Source organism: Phyllobates terribilis, unplaced genomic scaffold (genome assembly GCF_046119375.1).
Source record: "Phyllobates terribilis strain yellow unplaced genomic scaffold, ASM4611937v1 Scaffold_7__3_contigs__length_470593459, whole genome shotgun sequence".
Lineage (NCBI taxonomy): Eukaryota > Metazoa > Chordata > Amphibia > Anura > Dendrobatidae > Phyllobates > Phyllobates terribilis.
In genome coordinates, this window is record NW_027362767.1 from 428740144 (window position 1) to 428758208 (window position 18065).

General features: G+C 48.4%; 1 protein-coding gene across 1 annotated transcript in view; it reads right to left on the bottom strand.

Moving 5' to 3' along the window:
• COL11A2 (collagen type XI alpha 2 chain) overlaps window positions 1-7096 on the bottom strand; it is a 157227-nt gene extending 150131 nt beyond the window's left edge. Inside the window, exon 1 of the mRNA XM_073641947.1 lies at window positions 6840-7096. Coding sequence (XP_073498048.1) covers window positions 6840-6942 — 103 coding nt within the window. The 5' untranslated portion in view covers window positions 6943-7096. The remainder of the gene's footprint in view (window positions 1-6839) is intronic.
• Window positions 7097-18065: the final 10969 nt, after the last annotated feature.

Genomic DNA, 18065 nt, shown 5'->3' on the forward strand with positions numbered 1-18065 from the left:
GCAATGTCCAGCAGTATATGGTATATACCGCAACGGCTGCAATGTTAAGCAGTATATGGTATATACCGCAATGGCTGCAATGTCCAGCAGTATATGGTATATACAGCAACGGCTGCAATGTCCAGCAGTATATGGTATATACCGCAATGGCTGCAATGTCCAGCAGTGTATGGTATATACCGCAATGGCTGCAATGTCCAGCAGTGTATGGTATATACCGCAATGGCTGCAATGTCCAGCAGTCTATGGTATATAGAGCAATGGCTGCAATGTCCAGTAGTCTATGGTATATACAGCAATGGCTGCAATGTCCAGCAGTATATGGTATATACCGCAATGGCTGCAATGTCCAGCAGTATATGGTATATACCGCAATGGCTGCAATGTCCAGCAGTATATGGTATATACCGCAATGGCTGCAATGTCCAGCAGTATATGGTATATCCCGCAATGGCTGCAATGTCCAGCAGTACAGTATATGGTATATACCGCAATGGCTGCAATGTCCAGCAGTATATGGTATATACAGCAATGGCTGCAATGTCCAGCAGTATATGGTATATACAGCAATGGCTGCAATGTCCAGCAGTATATGGTATATACAGCAATGGCTGCAATGTCCAGCAGTATATGGTATATACAGCAATGGCTGCAATGTCCAGCAGTATATGGTATATACAGCAACGGCTGCAATGTCCAGCAGTATATGGTATATACAGCAACGGCTGCAATGTCCAGCAGTATATGGTATATACAGCAACAGCTGCAATGTCCAGCAGTATATGGTATATACAGCAACGGCTGCAATATCCAGCAGTATATGGTATATACAGCAACGTCTGCAATGTCCAGCAGTATGTGGTATATACAGCAACGGCTGCAATATCCAGCAGTGTATGGTATATACAGCAACGGCTGCAATGTCCAGCAGTATGTGGTATATACAGCAATGGCTGCAATGTCCAGCAGTATATGGTATATACAGCAATGACTGTAATGTCCAGCAGTATATGGTATATTCAGCAATGGCTGCAATGTCCAGCAGTATATGGTATATACAGCAATGGCTGCAATGTCCAGCAGTATATGGTATATACAGCAATGGCTGCAATGTCCAGCAGTATATGGTATATTCAGCAATGGCGGCAATGTCCAGCAGTATATGGTATATACAGCAACGGCTGCAATGTCCAGCAGTATATGGTATATACAGCAACGGCTGCAATGTCCAGCAGTATATGGTATATTCAGCAATGGCGGCAATGTCCAGCAGTATATGGTATATACAGCAACGGCTGCAATGTCCAGCAGTATATGGTATATACAGCAACGGCTGCAATGTCCAGCAGTATATGGTATATACAGCAATGGCTGCAATGTCCGGCAGTATATGGTATATACAGCAATGGCTGCAATGTCCAGCAGTATATGGTATATACAGCAATGGCTGCAATGTCCAGCAGTATATGGTATATACAGCAATGGCTGCAATGTCCAGCAGTATATGGTATATACAGCAATGGCTGCAATGTCCAGCAGTATGTGGTATATACAGCAATGGCTGCAATGTCCAGCAGTATGTGGTATATACAGCATTCCTTAGTTCTTCATGATAAATATATCGGTATCTTTGTTTGCGTTAAAAAGGTTTTCCAGGAATTAAAAAAAAAAATCTAAAAGTAGGAGAAAAAACAATACTCACCTATTAAATCCCCCTCATCTTCATCATCATCGCTCTGGTGGTCCTTCTCCTGTCTATATTTACTTTCCTGGAGTGATGACAGCATAGACTTCCATGTGACCGCTGCAGCCAATCATTGGTCTGAGCAGTGATGTGGCCAGTAATAGGCTGCAGTAGTCGTGTAGATGTACATGACATCATCACTACAGAGACCATGAAAGCGACAGTGGGTTATTTTTTTGTGTTTTACCACATTTGGAGCTATTAGCCTAGTTATTACAATTCAAGGACAACCCATTTAAAGGGAATCTGTCAGCAGGATCAACCCCACTCAGCTGTCTATATGGGAACGCAGGTCATAGTAAGCTGAATAAAATAATACCTAGATGTCTGCAATCTGAAGTCTTATTCCAGAGAAATTCCCATTTTTCTTAATATGTAAATGAGCTGTTAAGATCTATGGGCCGGAGATAGAGCTTTCCAAGACTCCACCTCCGGACCTTATTGTAAATGAAAGGAGGCATTACCAGTGTGAGACATGTAATGACTGACAGTCGGCTCTCCTGATCTACATGACTGGTAACGCCTTCTTTCATTTAGAATACGCTCTGTAGGCGGAGTCTGAGGGAGATCTATGTCCGGCCCATAGCCTGGAACAGCTCATTTACATATTAAGAAACAAGTGGATTTCTCTAGAATAAAACATCGGATCGCCGATATCAAGATGTCATTTTATTCAGCTTCCTATGACCTGCAGGCCCATATAGACGGCTGAGGGGGGTTAATCCTACTGATAGATTCCCATTAAAGTCTATGTATGTGTGTATGTATTCATACCCATATGTAAGATGCCTACAATTAATTCCATTAGCACTTGGCAATACCCCATCATATTTCTATATAATTCCTATAATTAAAGCATTATATACATGTGCATATAAATGTACACTTCTGCACAACCCATAGCTATAGCCGTGCGAATATAAAAAAGCCACGAATCATCACATGCCAATACCCAGGATACACACCCTGCCTCTGTATATATCCCTGCTATAGAACATAGTCACCAGACCTTGCCAAGTACCAGGTTATCTATAGAGGTGTAACTATATGGGGTGCAAGGGTGCAGTAACACCAGGCCTGGTACCTAAGGAGACCCAAAAGGTTCCATTGACCCATGTGAGAAGACCAAAACTATTAAAGACTTGTGAAAGTTGGAAGTCATATTGGAGATTTCACATTGGGGCCCAAAGTCTGCAAATCACGCCACAGTATCTATAGATTATAGCAATCCAGAACTGATTTTACTGCCATGGATCTATGAGGATGTTTGACCTAGAAGCCAATGCAAAAGTTATCAATGTAATGTAATAGCTATCATGTGTGATTCAGTCAGTACAAGTCTCGTTTTTCCCTCACTGTTTCTTCATTGTCCACACTTGCTTAAGTTTAGTCTGGGCCTAACTACCAGGAGTGGTAACCAGACTACAGTGAATCATCTCTGAGAAGACCACATCTCTGAGAAGACCACGGCCTTATCCAGACCTGATATCCAGTGATAGATCAGCTCCACCATATAATATACATACTGGCACCTTCTGTAAGAAGATCAACTCTTAATGCCACTCTTGGGTTGTCCCTGCAGTCCTCATGGTGTAGTGCTACAGTTGTAGGTGTATGTGCTGAGCACTTTGTCCTTGGTGGTGGAGTTTTCATTGTATTGAAGCTCATGTGATATGGGGCTAACTAATGGGGCACGTGTTATGAGTGTGAAACACTATAAATAATATAACTCATGAGTCCATCCATCCATCTATCCATCATCCCTGGTCCTATACTGGAGCACACATTGGGGCGGAGGTCTTGATCTCGTTTCTCTCCCTTGTTCTCCCGTCCCGGGTGATTGACACTTTGCTCTCTACTGTAATAAGAACGTCCAGATTCACTGCTCGCTCCTAACAAGCTTCGCTTTCATCCCGGGCTCCCGGCTCTCCTGCTGTCCTCCACTGAAATAACTGACACCTCTTTCCAACTATTCGGCAGACCTCAGCCTCCCTGGCACATAGCGATCAGGTAGAGGACAGAGGGCGGCATTCACTACAGTCACACAGGAGTCACAGTAATCCGCCAAATCAGGTGATGTCAGACACTCTGGCCTATCCTGGACATCCGCACCCTCGTAATTCACATTTTACTCCACAGCAATACAGAATAATGATTCCCATCCATTCTCCCGGTGCTGATGCTCCAGTTTTAGGAATCGAATCCTGAAGACTAGGGATCAATCTTCCTCCTTTCTGTCCTATGTCCCCATGTCCTGGCCTGACCTCTGTCCCTCCAGATTCTGCTCTTAGTCTGTCATTTATGCTCATGTCACTCCTTGGCCTACGTTGTTTCCTCATCTTGGATTGGATCCAAGACTCATTATTTCTTAAGTGTTAAAGCAGTGGTTGACGAGTTCATTTGCTGCTTCGCCTCCTTTCCTCGATGCCTCCCTGGTCCAGTAGGTTCAATCACATTATAAGGGTAATTTCACACGCTGCGTTTTTGGGGAAAAATCCCATGTAGTTTTTGGTGCATTTTTTTTTAAACACTAGTGGACTTCCATTATATTTCTTATTCCATTTGGATCCACATCTGACTTTGCTCCAAAAGAAATGCATCAAAAACTTCAGCGCAATTTTCTCCAAAAAAGTTTTTCAAAAAAATTGCCAATTTTGTAACCTTCTCTGCTGACAAGCAGATATCTGTTCCCGACTCCAGGTAAATAGCAGCGTGGTCCTGATCTGCACCCCCCCCCCCCCCCCCCCCCCCCCCTCATGCTGTCACCTTTATCCCGGAAATCTGCTATCATTTATTAAGTCATTTATTTTTTTTTATTTTTTTTCAAATCTCAGAGCCAGAAGAGTCGTCTCCTTCCCGGAGATCACGGCCAGCACCTTTTTTATGGATTCGTGCAATTGAAATCTCATTCTGCTTTCATGGAAAATTCTGCACTCGCTATAAAAGTCTTCTTGTTCCATCAGCCAGTGCTGAGCTCATTAGAAACAAACCGAAGAGAAAAAAAAATAATCTGGCCGGTCAGACAATAAAATATCTCCATTGTTCTCTGTGCGGTAGAAACGTCAGAGGGAAAAATTCAGGGTGGGGGGAGGTAGTTTTTTTTTTTTTTTTTCACCCACCAAATGACAAAATAAATCAATCACATGACATTTAGAGAAATTGTCTAATGAATTCTTTAAATGTCTCCGAACCTCAGGAACAAATCATAGGCCAGACTTTATTAATGTCAGCTCTTTACTGTTGCAAAAAGTTTCAAAAACTTTTCCAAAACAAACAATAAGTAAATAATACATATCCGTTAAAAAAATGAGCACAGTTCCTCTTTGGCAGAGATTCTCGGATTGTTTAGCTTTTTAAGAAAAAAAAAAAAAACGTGGTTAACCGTTTACTCTCCAAAGTCATTAAACGTTCGATGATGCCTCATCCAGGTGTGGTTTACCTGCGCCATGCCCACGCCCACCAACCCCAGTGCTATCACCCAGTTTTATTGAAAAATGTTGGCTGTGCCCCCACCTCCCCCATTTTCGGCACCATATGCTGCAAATACCAGCACCGTGATAAATCTCGCAGAGCTGCCTCTTACATGCACCACTTGCTTTGAGATATGAGTGTCACTGAGGGTGGTATGAAGGCTGCACTCCAAGACATACCTCACATCCCCAAGTGTGACCTCTACCTGGGCTCCCTGTGCGCCTGCATCCCCTGCACACCACACACAGCTCTGCACAAACACCGCTATTCACATATCTATATGTACACTGTAGGCATCCTTACACAAACACATAGGCACAATGCGATGCTATGTAAGGGGGCGAGGGCAGGGGTGGCAGGCGTCTGCATATTCGGGCAGGGGTGGCAAGCATCCTCATAGTCTACTATGACCAGAATACAAACTGACAGCACTTAGCACACAGATATGAATATGAACGACACTATAATATATGATCACAATCCATAAATATCATCCATTATAACTATATATTATATATAGTAACTTGTAACCGCACGTCATATGGCAGCACAAACCCTGGATTAGGGCAGGAGCACAACCTGTCATCAGACATCCCATACATTATTACAATATAGTGGCCCCAGGACCACAATTTTTCTTTGCATTCTTAACACATATTTATACATTTTCATGTGAAAGCTTAAAACATCCTCAGAATATAATGTTATGGCAGCAGATAAATACACATTGTGCAAGAACTGGCAAAAAAACTGATTTCTCCCAAAAGGAATGTGTCCCTGGAGCCGCAGCAGGTGGTTCATGCTCGTCCTATAATCCAGCAAACCCCCCTAAACACTCCCTATGGATCTCCGCAGGTTGGGGGTACTGGAGCTCCCAAAGACGTCTCTTCAGATGTCAGTGGGCTCCAGTGTCATCTTTCATTAATATATCTTAGAATTTGTGCAGGAGATTAAGGGTTAAGCTTATACTACTCATTCATTGCTATAAATCACATTTATTATAAATTCTCAATATTTAACTCTTTATCTTCCAGGGATGGTTGTGACCACAGCTGTAATCTATCAGTATTTGCACTTTGGGGAGATACATTATAACCAGCGGACAGGCTACTGACATCCTCTGCTTCTTGCTGGATTGGCTGCACCTGATATTTTATATTTTCCGTCTGCTGGTTCTCCATTCATTACTTCTAGCAGTTTTTTTAGGTTTCCGTACTGACATTTAATATTTCTGCAGTGACATTTCGTGCACATTGGACACCTCCCTGTCTGTCTGTCTGGAAACCTGTGCCAGTCCAGAGCTCTGACTCATTATTGATGACTTTGACAGTCCGGCTCAGGATTCCAAAATATTTCCAAGCCCCTTGTGGTCCCAGTTTTAGACGTTATCCTCCTTATCATGGGCATTTAGTGACACCTTCATGCAAAATAACTAACCGACTCAATGGCCCCAATCAGTTATTGGGTATAAAGCGGTTGAAATTTTTTTAATTTTTCAATTTTCACCCAAGCGGGTGCTTTAACTAATTCTAACTTTTCTGTTTGCAGTCATCACTTCCATTACACTAACTGTTGTGCACCCAAGCAGTAATGATGATTTTACCCCCCAAAATGCCAGTCTTACCTGCTGCCTGGGTCCTCAACAGCTGCCAGAAGAGAATTAGCGCCAGGCTGCAGAGAGGGGGCACCCCGGGGACCCTGCATCTCCTGGGCTGAGGCCGGGGCATGGTGCCCAGGTACAGGGAAGGGAGGGGAGAGGAGGGCCGCAGGATCAGCAGCAGCAGCTAGGTGCAAGGGAGCAGGACAGGAGAGCAGAGGACAGGCTGCAGCTACTGCTGAAAACTCTCTACTTACACCATGTGCAGCCAGCCTAGGGAGGGGAGAGGAGGGCAGCCCTGTGCTGGGAGGGGAGGAGGAGAGGGGGTGTCCGAGGTGAGACCCTATGTGAGCTCCCTTTCATTAAACACACCCACTCTCACCCACTTTTCCCCCGTCTTTACCTCCGCTGTCACCTTCTCACTTTCCCTTTGTCATTAATTCATAATGTCCATCCCTAATTTTCATCTATTCTTCCTGCACCTTTCCCTTCTGCCCTCCACCTCCCTCGCTGTCCCTCTGTGCCTCTCACCTTTGCTTCTACCCTCCCACCTGTCTGTCATTTTGCTATGTATCCCCCTGGTGCTCCGTCCCCCTGTATCCCCCCATCTGTCACACACCTTCACCCTCTCCGGCCGGGTGCTGGTGGTACAGGCGTGTGTGAAATTCCTCACTCTTCCTCCTGTGGACACAACGGCGACTTACATTCTACAGAAAACATTTAATTGCATTTATCAGGCGGCCCGTAAACTAATATTTGTCATTAATTAGTCCTTTTTATTTTGTCGGTCGCTTTACAGCTCAGAATTCCCCATTTCACACATAGACTTCAGATCCTGGAACACAGAAATGTCATCGGGGTCTGCACCCAGGAAACGCCAGCAGTTTCTATATTATTAGTGGAGAGGCCGGAGCTATCAGATGATTAATGAGGCCTTTGGTGGGAAAAAAAATAACATGAAATTTTAAAAAAAAATTTAATTCACCCACTTTTTTTTTCACCTCCTGGACTATAGACGGGCTAGTTGTGCGGTTGTCTATAAGGAGATTTTAAAAAAATAGTCCACTTTTTTCCAGCAACAGCGTCACTCCTGTATGAAGCTGAGCTGCAATACCAAATACTGCCAAAAGACAAGAGAGGTGCTGTTCTTGAAAAAAAAAAGAAGCTGAGTCTATATTTCTTCTGGCTGTCAACCTCTTTAATGCTTTAGTTGTGGAGTATCAGTGTGTACCTTGGCATATCCGGTACTCTCCCTGAGCACATCTACGTCCTTAAAGTCCAAACCTTTTCTGGGAGTGTCCTTTAAATATAATTGGTCACAGGCAGTAATGGATGGTAAAAACATTTATTGGAACAGGGAGGTAAAATGGCAGCAAACCGAGCTGAGACAATAATTCTTTATGATTCCAAATTCCTTCCATTGTCCGGAGAGTATTTCAAGGTGCTCGTCTGCTGCGTGATATTTAGAGACAAAACAATCATTCTGAGCGTTCTGCATGTGGGAGTGATGGAGGCAGCCGGGGGAAGGGCTAAAAGAATCACGTCTGATGGAGTACAACCTCCAGAACCTCTAATCATTCCTCTATCATTGTAATCACAGAGGGGTGAGCCGCCATTGTGGCTTTATATTACAGGCTCACTAGGTGATGTGGATTCTCAAAGCCAAAGGTAGCCCTGGAAGCCGCAGGTAGACAGGAGACATCCTGGAGATTGCAGACAGGTAGCAGAATTACTGGAAGCAGCAGGCAGACAGGAGACATCATGGAGATAGCAAACAGGTGGCAGAGTTACTGGAAGACGCAGGCAGACTGGAGACATCCTGGAGATTGCAGACAGTTGGCAGAGTTACTAGAAGCCACAGGCAGACAGGAGACATTCTGGAGATTGCAGACAGGTAGCAGAGTTACTGAAAGCCAAAGGCAGACAGGACACATCCTGGTGATTGCACACAGGTAGCGGAGTTACTAGAAGCCACTGGCAGACAGGAGACATCCTGGAGATTGTAGACAGGTAGCAGAGTTACTGGAAGCTGCAGTCAGACAGGAGACATCCTGGAGTTAGCAAACAGGTGGCAGGGTAACTGGAAGCCGCAGGCAGACAAGAGACATCCTGTAGATTGCAGGCAGGTGGCAGAGTTACTGGAAGCTGAAGACGGACAGGAGACATCCTGGAGTTAGCAAACAGGTGGCAGAGTTACTGGAAGCCGCAGGCAGACAAGAAACATCCTGGAGATTGCAGGCAGGTGGCAGAGTTACTGGAAGCCGAAGACAGACAGGAGACATCCTGGAGATTGCAGACAGGTGGCATAGTTACTGGAAGCCGCTGTCAGACAGGAGACATTCTGGAGTTAGCAAACAGGTGGCAGAGTTACTGGAAGCTGCAGGCAGACAAGAGACTTCCTGTAGATTGCAGGCAGGTGGCAAAGTTACTGGAAGCTGAAGACAGACAGGAGACATCCTGGAGTTAGCAAACATATGGCAGAGTTACTGGAAGCTGCAGGCAGACTAGAAACTTCCTGTAGATTGCAGGCAGGTGGCAAAGTTACTGGAAGCTGAAGACAGACAGGAGACATGCTGGAGTTAGCAAACAGATGGCAGAGTAACTGGAAGCCACAGGCAGACAGGAGACATTCTGGAGAATGCAGGCAGGTGGCAGAGTTACTGGAAGTTGAAGACAGACAGGAGACATCCTGGAGATTGCAGACAGGTAGCAGAGTTACTGAAAGCCAAAGGCAGACAGGACACATCCTGGTGATTGCACACAGGTAGCGGAGTTACTGGAAGCCACTGGCAGACAGGAGACATCCTGGAGATTGTAGACAGGTAGCAGAGTTACTGGAAGCCGCAGTCAGACAGGAGACATCCTGGAGTTAGCAAACAGGTGGCAGGGTAACTGGAAGCCGCAGGCAGACAAGAGACATCCTGTAGATTGCAGGCAGGTGGCAGAGTTACTGGAAGCTGAAGACGGACAGGAGACATCCTGGAGTTAGCAAACAGGTGGCAGAGTTACTGGAAGCCGCAGGCAGACAAGAGACATCCTGGAGATTGCAGGCAGGTGGCAGAGTTACTGGAAGCCAAAGACAGACAGGAGACATCCTGGAGATTGCAGACAGGTGGCATAGTTACTGGAAGCCGCAGTCAGACAGGAGACATTCTGGAGTTAGCAAACAGGTGGCAGAGTTACTGGAAGCCGCAGGCAGACAAGAGACTTCCTGTAGATTGCAGGCAGGTGGCAAAGTTACTGGAAGCTGAAGACAGACAGGAGACATCCTGTAGTTAGCAAACAGGTGGCATAGTTACTGGAAGCCACAGGCAGACAAGAGACATCCTGGAGATTGCAGGCAGGTGGCAAAGTTACTGGAAGCTGAAGACAGACAGGAGACATCTTGGAGTTAGCAAACAGATGGCAGAGTAACTGGAAGCCACAGGCAGACAGGAGACATTCTGGAGATTGCAGGCAGGTGGCAGAGTTACTGGAAGTTGAAGACAGACAGGAGACATCCTGGAGATTGCAGACAGGTAGCAGAGTTACTGAAAGCCAAAGGCAGACAGGGCACATCCTGGTGATTGCACACAGGTAGCGGAGTTACTGGAAGCCACTGGCAGACAGGAGACATCCTGGAGATTGTAGACAGGTAGCAGAGTTACTGGAAGCCGCAGTCAGACAGGAGACATCCTGGAGTTAGCAAACAGGTGGCAGGGTAACTGGAAGCCGCAGGCAGACAAGAGACATCCTGTAGATTGCAGGCAGGTGGCAGAGTTACTGGAAGCTGAAGACGGACAGGAGACATCCTGGAGTTGGCAAACAGGTGGCAGAGTTACTGGAAGCCGCAGGCAGACAAGAGACATCCTGGAGATTGCAGGCAGGTGGCAGAGTTACTGGAAGCCGAAGACAGACAGGAGACATCCTGGAGATTGCAGACAGGTGGCATAGTTACTGGAAGCCGCAGTCAGACAGGAGACATTCTGGAGTTAGCAAACAGGTGGCAGAGTTACTGGAAGCCACAGGCCGACAAGAGACTTCCTGTAGATTGCAGGCAGGTGGCAAAGTTACTGGAAGCTGAAGACAGACAGGAGACATCCTGGAGTTAGCAAACAGATGGCAGAGTTACTGGAAGCCGCAGGCAGACAGAAGACATCCTGAAGTTAACAAACAGGTGGCAGAGTTACTGGAAGTCACAGACAGACAGGGGATATCCTGGAGATTGCAAACAGGTGGCAGAGTTACTGGAAGCCACAGGCAGACAGGAGACATCCTGGAGATTGCAGGCAGGTTGCAGAGTTACTGGAAGCTGAAGACAGATAGGAGACATCCTGGAGTTAGCAAACAGGTGGCAGAGTTACTGGAAGCCGCAGACAGACAAGAGACATCCTGTAGATTGCGGGCAGGTGGCATAGTTACTGGAAGCTGAAGACAGACAGGAGACATCCTGGAGTTAGCAAACAGGTGGCAGAGTTACTGGAAGCCGCAAGCAGACAGAAGACATCCTGAAGTTAACAAACAGGTGGCAGAGTTACTGGAAGTCACAGGCAGACAGGGGATATCCTGGAGATTGCAAACAGGTGGCAGAGTTACTGGAAGCCGCAGGCAGACAGGAGACATCCTGGAGATTGCAGGCAGGTTGCAGAGTTACTGGAAGCTGAAGACAGATAGGAGACATCCTGGAGTTAGCAAACAGGTGACAGAGCTACTGGAAGCTGCAGGCAGACAAGAGACATCCTGTAGATTGCGGGCAGGTGGCAGAGTTACTGGAAGCTGAAGACAGACAGGAGACATCCTGGAGTTAGCAAACAGGTGGCAGAGTTACTGGAAGCCGCAGGCAGACAGAAGACATCCTGAAGTTAACAAACAGGTGGCAGAGTTACTGGAAGTCACAGACAGACAGGGGATATCCTGGAGATTGCAAACAGGTGGCAGAGTTACTGGAAGCCACAGGCAGACAGGAGACATCCTGGAGATTGCAGGCAGGTTGCAGAGTTACTGGAAGCTGAAGACAGATAGGAGACATCCTGGAGTTAGCAAACAGGTGGCAGAGTTACTGGAAGCCGCAGACAAACAAGAGACATCCTGTAGATTGCGGGCAGGTGGCATAGTTACTGGAAGCTGAAGACAGACAGGAGACATCCTGGAGTTAGCAAACAGGTGGCAGAGTTACTGGAAGCCGCAAGCAGACAGAAGACATCCTGAAGTTAACAAACAGGTGGCAGAGTTACTGGAAGTCACAGGCAGACAGGGGATATCCTGGAGATTGCAAACAGGTGGCAGAGTTACTGGAAGCCGCAGGCAGACAGGAGACATCCTGGAGATTGCAGGCAGGTTGCAGAGTTACTGGAAGCTGAAGACAGATAGGAGACATCCTGGAGTTAGCAAACAGGTGACAGAGCTACTGGAAGCTGCAGGCAGACAAGAGACATCCTGTAGATTGCGGGCAGGTGGCAGAGTTACTGGAAGCTGAAGACAGACAGGAGACATCCTGGAGTTAGCAAACAGGTGGCAGAGTTACTGGAAGCCGCAGGCAGACAGAAGACATCCTGGAGTTAGCAAACAGGTGGCAGAGTTAATGGAAGTCACAGGCAGACAGGAGATAACCTGGAGATTGCAAACAGGTGGCAGAGTTACTGGAAGCCGCAGGCAGACAGGAGACATCCTGGAGATTTCAGACAGGTGGCAGAGTTACTGGAAGCCACAGGCAGACAGGTGACATCCTTGAGATTGCAGGAAGGTGGCAGAGTTATTGCAAGCTGAAGACAGACAGGAGACATCCTGGAGATTGCAGACAGGTGGCAGAGTTACTGGAAGCCACAAGCAGACAGGAGACATCCTGGTGATTGCACACAGGTAGCAGAGTTACTGGAAGCCACTGGCAGACAGAAGACATCCTGGAGATTGCAGACAGGTAGCAGAGTTACTGGAAGCCGCAGTCAAACAGGAGACATCCTGGAGTTAGCAAACAGGTGGCAGGGTTACTGGAAGTCACAGGCAGACAGGAGACATCCTGGAGTTAGCAAACAGGTGGCAGAGTTACTGGAAGCCGCAGGCAGACAGGAGACTTCCTGTAGATTGAGGGCAGGTGGCAAAGTTACTGGAAGCTGAAGACAGACAGGAGACATCCTGGAGTTAGCAAACAGGTGGCAGAGTTACTGGAAGTCACAGACAGACAGGAGATAACCTGGAGATTGCAAACAGGTGGCAGAGATACTGGAAGCCGCAGGCAGACAGGAGACATCCTAGAAATTGCAGACAGGTGGCAGAGTTACTGGAAGCCACAGGCAGACAATTGACATCCTGGAGATGGCAGGCAGGTGGCAGAGTTATTGCAAGCTGAAGACAGACAGGAGACATCCTGGAGATTGCAGACAGGTGGCAGAGTTAGTTACTGGAAGCGGCAGTCAGACAGGAGACATCCTGGAGTTAGAAAACAGGTGGCATAGTTACTGGAAGCCACAGGCAGACAAGAGACATCCTGGAGATTGCAGGCACGTGGCAGAGTTATTGCAAGCTGAAGACAGACAGGAGACATCCTGGACATTGCAGACAGGTGGCAGAGTTAGTTACTGGAAGCGGCAGTCAGACAGGAGACATCCTAGAGTTAGAAAACAGGTGGCATAGTTACTGGAAGCCGCAGGCAGACAAGAGACATCCTGGAGATTGCCGGCAGGTGGCAGAGTTAATGGAAGCTGAAGACAGACAGGAGACATCCTGGAGATTGCAGACAGGTGGCAGAGTTACTGGAAGCCGCAGTCAGGAGACATCCTGGAGTTAGCAAACAGGTGGCAGAGTTACTGGAAGCCACAGGCAGGCAGAAGGCATCCTGGAGTTAGCAAACAGGTGGCAGGGTTACTGGAAGTCGCAGGCAGACAGGAGATATCCTGGAGATTGCAGACAGGTGGCAGAGTTACTGGAAGCCGCAGGCAGACAGGAGACATCCTGGAGATTGCAGGCAGGTGGCAGAGTTACTGGAAGCTGAAGACAGACAGGAGACATCCTTGAGATAGCAAACAGGTGGCATAGTTACTGGAAGCCACAAGCAGACAAGAGACATCCTGGAGATTGCAGGCAGGTGGCAGAGTTACTGGAAGCTGAACACAGACAGGAGACATCCTGGAGATTGCAGACAGGTGGTAGAGTTACTGAAAGCCGCAGGCGGACAAGACACATACTGGAGATTGCAGACAGGTAGCAGAATTACTGGAAGCCGCAGTCAGGAGACATCCTGGAGACTGCAGACAGGTAGCAGAGTTACTGGAAGCCTCAGGCAGACAGGAAACATACTGGAGATAGCAAACAGGTGGCAGAGTTTATGGAAGCTGCAGGCAGACAGGAGACATCCTGAAGATTGTAGACAGGTGGCATAGTTACTGGAAGCCACGGGCAGGCAGGAGACATCCTGGAGATAGCAAACAGGTGGCATAGTTACTGAAAGACGCAGGAAGACAGAAGACACCCTGGAGATTGCAGACAGGTAGCAGAATAAATGGAAGCCACTAGCAGACAGAATACATCCCGAGACACCCTAGAGATTGCAGACAGGTAGCAGAGTTACTGGAAACCGCAGTCAGACAGGAGAAATCCTGGAGTTAGCAAACAGGTGGCAGAGTTACTGGAAGCAGCAGGCAGACAGGAGACATCATGGAGTTAGCAAACAGGTGGCAGAGTTACTGGAAGCCGCAGGCAGACAAGAGACATCCTAGAGATTGCAGACAGGTGGCAGAGTTCCTGGAAGCCGAAGCCAAACAGGAGACATCCTGGAAATTGCAGACAGGTGGCAGAGTTAGTGGAAGCCGCAGGCAGACATGAGACATCCTGGAGATTTTAGACAGGTGGCAGAGTTACTGGAAGCCACAGGCAGACAGGAGACATCCTGGAGATTGCAAACAGGAAGCAAAGTTACTGAAATCTGCCTGCAGACAGGAGACATCCTTGAGTCAGCAAACAGGTGGCAGAATTACTGGAAGCGGAAGGCAGACAGGAGACATCCTGGAGATTGCAGACAGGTAGCAGAGTTACTAGAAGCCGAAGGCAGACAGGAGACATCCTGGAGATTGCAGACAAGTGGCATAGTTACTGAAAGACGCAGGCAGACAGGAGACACCCTGGAGATTGCAGACAGGTAGCAGAGTTACACAGTCAGACAGGAGACATCCTGGAGTTAGCAAACAGGTGGCAGAGTTACTGGAAGCTGCAGGCAGACAAGAGACATCCTGGAGTTAGCAAACAGGTGGCAGAGTTACTGGAAGCCACAGGCAGACAAGAAACATCCTGGAGATTGCAGACAGATGGCAGAGTTGCTGGAAGCCAAAGCCAAACAGGAGACATCCTGGAGATTGCAGACAGGTGGCAGAGTTACTGGAAGCCGCAGGCAGACAGGAGACATCCTGGAGATTGTAGACAGGTGGCCGAGTTACTGGAAGCCACAGGCAGACAGGAGACATCCTGGAGATTGCAGACAGGAAGCAGAGTTACTGGAAGCCGAAGGCAGACAGGAGACATCCTGGAGTTAGCAAACAAGTGGCATAGTTACTGTAAGACGCAGGCAGACAGGAGACACCCTGGAGATTGCAGAGAGGTAGCAGAGTTACTGGAAGCCGCTGGCAGACAGGATACATCCCGAGACATCATGGAGATTGCAGACAGGTAGCAGAGTTACTGGAAACTGCAGGCAGACAGGAGACATCCTGGAGTTAGCAAACAGGTGGCAGAGTTACTGGAAGCCAAAGGAAGACAGGAAACATCCTGGAGTCAGCAAACAGGTGGCAGAGTTACTGGAAGCCGCAGGCAGACAAGAAACATCCTGGAGATTGCAGACAGGTGGCAGAGTTACTAGAAGCTGAAGACAGATTGGAGACATCCTGGAGATTGCAGACAGGTGGCAGAGTTGCTGGAAGCCGAAGCCAAACAGGAGACATCTTGGAGATTGCAGACAGGTGGCAGAGTTACTGGAAGCTGCAGGCAGACAGGAGACATCCTGGAGTTAGCAAACAGATGGCAGAGTTACTGGAATCCGCAGACAGACAAGAGACATCCTGGAGATTGCAGACAGATGGCAGAGTTGCTGGAAGCCGAAGCCAAACAGGAGACATCCTGGAGATTGCAGACAGGTGGCAGAGTTACTGGAAGCCGCAGGCGGACAGGAGACATCCTGGAGATTGTAGACAGGTGGCAGAGTTACTGGAAGCCACAGGCAGACAGGAGACATCCTGGAGATTGCAGACAGGAAGCAGAGTTACTGGAAGCCGAAGGCAGACAGGAGACATCCTGGAGATAGCAAACAAGTGGCATAGTTACTGTAAGACGCAGGCAGACAGGAGACACCCTGGAGATTGCAGAGAGGTAGCAGAGTTACTGGAAGCCGCTGGCAGACAGGATACATCCTGAGACATCATGGAGATTGCAGACAGGTAGCAGAGTTACTGGAAACTGCAGGCAGACAAGAGACATCCTGGAGTTAGCAAACAGGTGGCAGAGTTACTGAAAGCCACAGGAAGACAGGAAACATCCTGGAGTCAGCAAACAGGTGGCAGAGTTACTGGAAGCCGCAGGCAGAAAAGAGACATCCTGGAGATTGCAGACAGGTGGCAGAGTTACTAGAAGCTGAAGACAGACAGGAGACATCCTGGAGATTGCAGACAGGTGGCAGAGTTGCTGGAAGCCGAAGCCAAACAGGAGACATCTTGGAGATTGCAGACAGGTGGCAGAGTTACTGGAAGCTGCAGGCAGAAAGGAGACATCCTGGAGATTGTAGACAGGTGGCAAAGTTACTGGAAGCTGAAGGCAGACAGGAGACATCCTGGAGATTGCAGACAGGTAGCAGAGTTACTGGAAGCTGAAGGCAGACAGGAGACATCCTGGAGATTGCAGACAGGTGGCAGAGTTACTAGAAGCTGAAGACAGACAGGAGACATCCTGGAGATTGCAGAGAGGTAGCAGAGTTACTGGAATCCGCTGGCAGACAAGAGACATCCTGGTGATTGCAGACAGATGGCAGAGTTACTGGAAGTTGCAGGCAGACAGTTGACATCCTGGAGATTGCAGACAGGTGGCAGAGTTACTGGAAGCTGTTACGCACACTACCGGACTGACTGGCGTGAGCATGATTAGTGATACCACTGGACCATGAACCGAGGAGTGCCTGGAGGGGCGTGACTAAGTATCAACTCGGTCCGACCAAGGTCACACGGTGGCTCAGTCGACTCCGTGAACCAGGGAGGAACCGAGCATAGGGACCACGTGCTACCCCAGGTCAGACCACGGTCACAGCTGTTGACCCACGCAGGGGAACGCAGGAACAGGCAGGTTAGGCTGGTATGCAGACAGGTGGGTATTGGCAGGCACGGCTGGTATGTAGACAGGTGGGTACTGGCAGGCACGGCTGGCATGCAGACAGGTGAGTACTGGCAGGTAGGAAAGCAGGCACGATAGGGACCAGTACAGACTGGGATACAGGAACAGAGCCGCAGGTGCCGTAGAGAAGCAGAGCACAGCAAAACCCGCAGGTGCGGTAGACAAGCAGAGCAATGCAAAAGCAGAAGATGCGGTAGACAAGCAGAGCAAAACCTGCAGGTGCGGTTAACAAGCAGAGCAGAGCAAAACCCGCAGGTGCGGTAGAAAAGCAGAGCAGAGCAAAACCCACAGATGCGGTAGACAAGCAGAGCAGAGCAAAACCCGCAGGTGCGGTAGACAAGCAGAGCAGAGCAAAACCCGCAGGTGCGGTAGACAAGCAGAGCAGAGTAAAACCCGCAGGTGCGGTAGACAAGCAGAGCAGAGCAAAACCCGCAGGTGCGGTAGACAAGCAGAGCAAAGCAAAACCCGCAAGTGCGGTAGACAAGCAGAGCGGAGCAAAACCCGCAGGTGCGGTAGACAAGCAGAGTGGAGCAAAACCCGCAGGTGCGGTAGACAAGCAGAGCGGAGCAAAACCCGCAGGTGCGGTAGACAAGCAGAGCGAAGCAAAACCCACAGGTGCGGTAGACAAGCAGAGAAGAGCAAAACCCGCAGATGCGGTAGACAAGCAGAGCAGAGCAAAACCCGCAGGTGCGGTAGACAATCAGAGCAGAGCAAAACCCGCAGGTGCGGTAGACAAGCAGAGCAGTCCAAAACCCGCAGATGCGGTAGACAAGCAAAGCAGAGCAAAACCCGCAGGTGCGGTAGACAAGCAAAGCAGAGCAAAACCCGCAGGTGCGGTTAACAAGAAGAGCAGAGCAAAACCCGCAGCTGCGGTAAACAAGCAGAGCAGATACACACAAGGTACTTACAATG